The following is a 5,991-nucleotide window of genomic DNA, read 5'->3' on the forward strand; positions in this document are numbered from 1 at the left end:
TCTGGTCTTGCGTCACAAATCACGTATCAAAATCCAATTTATTTCGAGAATAGTCAATGTAAATTTGACCCGCTAAAGGTACGGGACGATGAAGATGTTGAATATATGTTTGTTAGTCACGAAAATTCTGGTTGCAACTCTATTGAGTTATATATTACTCTTCAACCAAGTATACTGTCTCAGCAATCTCAAATAACTAATAAAGTTGAATCTGATGAATTTGATTCAGAAAACTCAGATGAAGCCGACCTAGAAGTAGAAGCAGAAGTCAACGTCATTGATGAAGAAGAAGAGAGACTGAGACACAGGTCGATCTTATGTTGAATAACAACATTGAAGCTGACGATCATCCAACGCCATTACCTCCAAGTCATGTATATAATCCTCCTCAACATATGACAAACATGGATTTGCATGACGATAAAATATCCAACAGTGTTTTTATAACCTGTATCCACGATCAGAGGGTGAGTTAAAAGTGGGAGACATGTTCCGCACTAAAGAGGAATATGTGTGAGCTATCGAAAAATTTCACATGAATAACTCTGTTAATTTCACCGTGAAACACACTGATTTGAGAAGGTATGTCATCGAATGTCATAACATCCTTTACAAGTTTCGGTTGGCTGCGTCTCACAAGAAGAGAAGCGGCGCTTGGGAGATAGCTTCTATAGACCCACCTCACAGTTGCATTATAACTAATGTTGTACAAGATCACCGTAAATTAAGTGTTGCATTGATATGTCAAAACATTTTGCCGCTTGTTAACAAAGACCCATCAGGGAAGGTGAGTATAATAATATCTAATATCAGAACAAGATATAATTATACTCCATCTTACAAGAAAGCATGGATTGCAAGGACAAAGGTTGTTGAACATATATTCAGCAACTGGGAGGATTCATACAAAGAATTGTCATGGTTTTTATGGGCACTTAAAACATACGCACCAGGAACTATTGCAATTATGGAGAGACTGCCAGCATTTACGCCAGATGGAACTTGTGTTGCTGGAAATAGAATCTTTCACCACCTCTTTTGGGCATTTGAACCGTGCATCAGAGATTTTGCATTCTGCAAATCTATTATTCAAATTGATGGAACATGGTTATACGGAAAATGGAAGGGTACTTTGCTTATGGATGTTGCACAAGATGACAACAATAATGTCTTTCCCATTGCCTTTGCTCTGGTTGAAGGTGAAACCGTTGGTGGTTGAGATTTCTTCCTTCGACATCTCAGAACACATGTCGCTCCACAAGCCAATCTTTGTTTGGTTTCAGATAGACATGCTGCCATTGAGAGTGCTTACAATAACCATGATAACGGATGACATGATCCTCCTTCTACCCATGTCTATTGCATTAGACATATCACACAAAACTTCATGCGTGCAATCAAAGACATAAACTTTCGCAAAAAAGTGGTGAATGCAGGGTATGCTCTAACTCAACCGTCATTTCAACATTATCATGATGAAATTAGATTGTCTAATGTAGATGCAAGAAGATGGGTGGATAACATATCAGTAGAGTAGTGGACAATGGAATTTGATAGAGGTTGTCGATTGGGCCACATGACAATAAACCTCGTGGAATGCATGAACGGCGTATTCAAAGGCATTGGAAATCTACCAATAACCGTTTTGGTCAGAACAACCTATATTAGGTTGGCATCTAGATTCGCAACCAGAGATGAAAGATGGTGTGCAGTGTTAGTGTCAGATCAAATATTCAGTGAATGTTGTATGAAAGTGATGAAAGAGAAAAGTATCAAAGCTAGCACACACGCAGTTACAGTCTTTGACCGTCGTAGGCAAAATTTCAGTGTACAGGAAACAATGGATCTCAATAAGGGGATGCCAAATTTATCCTATGTTGTCAAACTAAACAGAAGTCGGTGTGACTGTGGAAAGTTCTAGACCTTCCGTATTCCTTGCTCCCATGCCATTGAGGCATGCGTGCATACTCACCAAGATGCTTATATCCATCTATCTGATGTTCACAAGGCCATTACCATTATGAATGTGTATAAAAAAGCTTCTCAGTACAACCAATGGGGGAATACTAGCCTCCATATGAAGGTGACATAGTTTGGCACAACAATGAGATGCGAAGAAAGAAAAAAGGACGGTCAAACAATACACGTATTAGAACAGAAATGGATACGACTGATAAAATGATAAGATTATGTAGTATATGTCATCAACCCGGACACAATAAGAACAAATGTCCCAATCTAGGAGCAACATCTGCATCATAATTTAGTAGCTCCTTTCAATTTTTGTAACCTTGATTTTTTATATATCATTATCTTTTTGTTACAACAAGGTTAATAACTAACATCACTACAACATAAGAAAACTTAAAACATAACATTTTTAACTGATTACAATAATCAAACTTATGTCATCTCGTCCAAACATCATTTCCCTAGCATCCTTATCAGTTTTTACTCGCATCCAACCAAATATATTATCGAATCTCTCAATACTTCTTATTTTTTCTCCTTCTGATATTTTTCCATCTAACCAACGAACCAACTCCTTCTTCAGTTGATCGAAAGTACAAATGTTCCAGAAGAGCATCAACATCGGAGGCTTGTCTCTCGAATAAATCACTTTTCCATAGCGGCGGCGAACACCAAACATGTTTGCAATATGACGAAATGAGATGTGGAAAAATGAATCAGACAACACCTCTATTTATGAAGAAAAAAAATTGTACATTACACTGAAGCGCCAAACCAATTGGCGCCTTCTCTCAATTAGTGTACCTGGGCACCAATTGGATTGGCAGCACCATGTGCCGTAGCCAATCCAATTGGCGCCCCCTCTTAAAAATTAAGGATAAACGTCAATTGGTCTGGCGCCCATGCCTTAAGTATTTTTTTTTTTGAAATTGGGGTAGATTGAGATTTTTTTTTTAAATTGAATTATTTTAGAATTTTTTTTAAAATATGGGATATTTTAGTAAAAAATTTACATTTAGGCCCCATTCGAATATTTTTCTACCCTTGTGTGGAAATTTAATTTGCATCCCAATTAATTCAATCACTCAATCAATAAGAAGATGGATGAAGATATACATAGATTTTTCTCCTTGCCTAAAGTGAAATCAAAATCAAAATTAGAAAAACAATTAAGTAACTGATGAAACCCTAAAGCCAACTTCGGGTTGAAATAACTTATAGGCCCCATTCGAATATTTTCCTCCAATTTAGGGTTTGAAACAAATATATTTGACTTAATTTACCAATAATTATTTTTTATATTTTTATTAAAATATGAAGAAAAAAAATGTATTTATAAAATAATGTACAAAAATATAAAATTAATTTTTAGTTTTAATCTTATTTCTTAGCTTAGTGGAGGGAAATGAATTTTCTAAGGTTCAAAAGAGATCATTATTTATGTTCAAAGCTTAGTTTAATAAAATTTGAATTTATACACTTTTTATTATTAATAAATAATTAAATTGTTTAACTAATATTTAAGTTCAAATGTAATCGTTATCACCTAAACAATTAATATAATTAATATACATTTTTAAGCATTAGGGTTATTACAATATAATAGTAATAGTCACAATCCTTTTAAAATGAAATCATTCTCCTGATAAGAGGGTGTTTGTTTTAAGTCTAAGAACTATATCTTTGAAAATAAATGACTATGAATTAATTAAAACCGTGTTTGTTAAAAATTTAGAAAAATTTATTTATAGGATAAAATCAAAGTAGATATATAAAATTTGTTAGATAAAAATAACTGGGTGTGGAACTTGGCCTTTAAAAAAGGCTAAATTATTTTGCTAAAGTTAAAAAGTAAAATTATTAAAAAGTTATGTAAAGTATTATTAATCATTAATTATTTTTATATCAACCAAGATATTATATCTTGTGTTATATCTCTATATAAATCAAGATTCTTTTAGTTTGAAGTTGTAGAATTTTATAAACAAAGAAACTTTCTTCTCTTTTCAAATTCGACTTGCAATGTCTCGAAACAATGTGTTTGAAAATTCACCAGAACTCTTGCCCTCACCTTATGATGAAATTGGTATGTAGTGTTTAGTCACTTTGGTTTTCTATGTTTAATTCATTATTGTGATTTGTTTAATAAAATTATTTATGTTTTCACACAGATCATTATTTATGTACAAAAATAATAAAACAATGAATATTTTTATATTGTTGTAAAAAGATTGAACAGTAATTAAAAACTACTTTTCTAAATGATGTTAAGTCTTGTTTGTTATAAAAAAATTAAAAATAAGTTTTTAAAAGATTTCAAATTTTTGTTATTTATAATTTTTTTTTAAGTATGAAATAGAAAGTTTGTTACAATTAATATCTTTTGAGATAACTTATTAGTTAGATACTAAAATTAAAAACGAGTAAAATAAAACAAAATAAATAAGATTGAATATTTAAAATTATGTTATTAATGATATATCTCCCTAAAATCAAGTCTTCACATTTACAGTATCCAACACAAACCCTTGTTCTTCCTTAACAACATCCATGTCCGACAACACCAAACCTTCTTCCTTAGAAGCATCGAACACAAACCCTTCTTCCTTAACTACATCCATGTCACATAACACCAAACCTTCTTCCTCAACAACACCCAACACTAACCCTTCGAACACACAACCTCGTAAAAGACTTATCATCAAGCTCAGTTATCCTCCTGGTTCAAGAAAACGCGATTCAGATTCTTGTGCCACAGATGAAAACAAGAGAAGGAAGATTCAAGATTCTGTAAAACCAACCATATCCTGTTATTGGGTTGATTCAAATTATCAAACCAAATCAACAGCTTTGTCTCAACCAAAGAATAATGGCAATGTTGTTGAAAACAAGAAGATCATCAAGAACCAAGTTTCCAACACAATACCTTTGTCTCAACCAAAGGATAATGACAATGTTGTTGAAGACAAGAAGATGATCAAGAACCCACTTTCCAAAACAACACCTTTGTCTCAACCAAAGGATAACATGAAGGATTCTGTGACAAGAGGTGAAGAATGTGGGTTGAAGAAAGCGATGGAGTGTGTTAAGAGGAGGCAATGTTGGTTGATATTGAAGAGGATGTTGGTAGACAGAGATGGTTGGGATTTGAAAGATCCTCCAAAAATAGCAAAGCCTAATAAGTGTAAGATAAAGGCAATAGGTTTGAAGGAAATAGAGAGAAAAATGAGGTTGTATGCAACAGAGGATGAGTTTGCTAGCGACATGAAGCTTGTGTTCTCTAATGCAATGGTAACGTATCCTCCAAGGAATCATATTTACCAAATTGCAAAAAAGTTTAGTGACACTTTTGAACACAAATGGAAGTCATTGAAGAATATGTGGGAACTTGAGGATACAAAAAGAAGCAACACTCACAAGAGATACTAAAGAGTGCAACATGTTGTGTTCTTGTAGAAACTGTTCTCAAGTTATATAGTAGTAATTTGAAAAGAGATTTACATTTAGAGACAAACTTTTTTATCAAATAAGTGCTTATATTTAAAACAGAAAGAAAGAGAAAGAGATATGTTTGGTGTCACAGTTGGTTTTGTCAAAATTATGAGAACACGTGCTAGTTTTATAAAACATACAACTTTTGTAAAATTAACTACTCATCAAAATTAAGTTAAATTTATAGAGAATCCACCGAACTTTTTTATAAGCAACGCTGTATTAAAAGAGAAGCACAAATGGTACTTCAACCTATCATTAATATCAAATATGTAATTCTTTGTATTTGTAAATGCTAGTTTGAATGTAGTCAAATAGAGTTTCTAATAGTTGGATATGATGGATTTGACATTGAGATAAATACACGAACTAGGTGTTATTTAGTTATTTAGAGAAGTAAGCAATCTCAGAGAGGTATCCAATTGTTGTAAGGGTGAAGAAAAGTTGAATAAATTTTTTAGTTGAAAGCAAAGAGAAATTTTGCAGAATTTGATTCATCTTCTTCCCTTTTTTTCTAAAATCCTAATT

The 5,991-nt window shown here is 32.7% G+C and overlaps 1 protein-coding gene across 1 annotated transcript; it reads left to right on the forward strand.

The window, feature by feature from the left end:
- The first annotated feature begins 4,521 nt into the window (after positions 1 to 4,521).
- LOC127123162 (transcription factor GTE3, chloroplastic-like) lies at positions 4,522 to 5,400 on the forward strand. The gene has a single exon (XM_051053410.1). It carries the CDS (start codon positions 4,522 to 4,524, stop codon positions 5,398 to 5,400), a length of 879 nt encoding a protein of 292 aa, XP_050909367.1.
- Positions 5,401 to 5,991: the final 591 nt, after the last annotated feature.

Source organism: Lathyrus oleraceus, chromosome 2 (genome assembly GCF_024323335.1).
Source record: "Lathyrus oleraceus cultivar Zhongwan6 chromosome 2, CAAS_Psat_ZW6_1.0, whole genome shotgun sequence".
Lineage (NCBI taxonomy): Eukaryota > Viridiplantae > Streptophyta > Magnoliopsida > Fabales > Fabaceae > Lathyrus > Lathyrus oleraceus.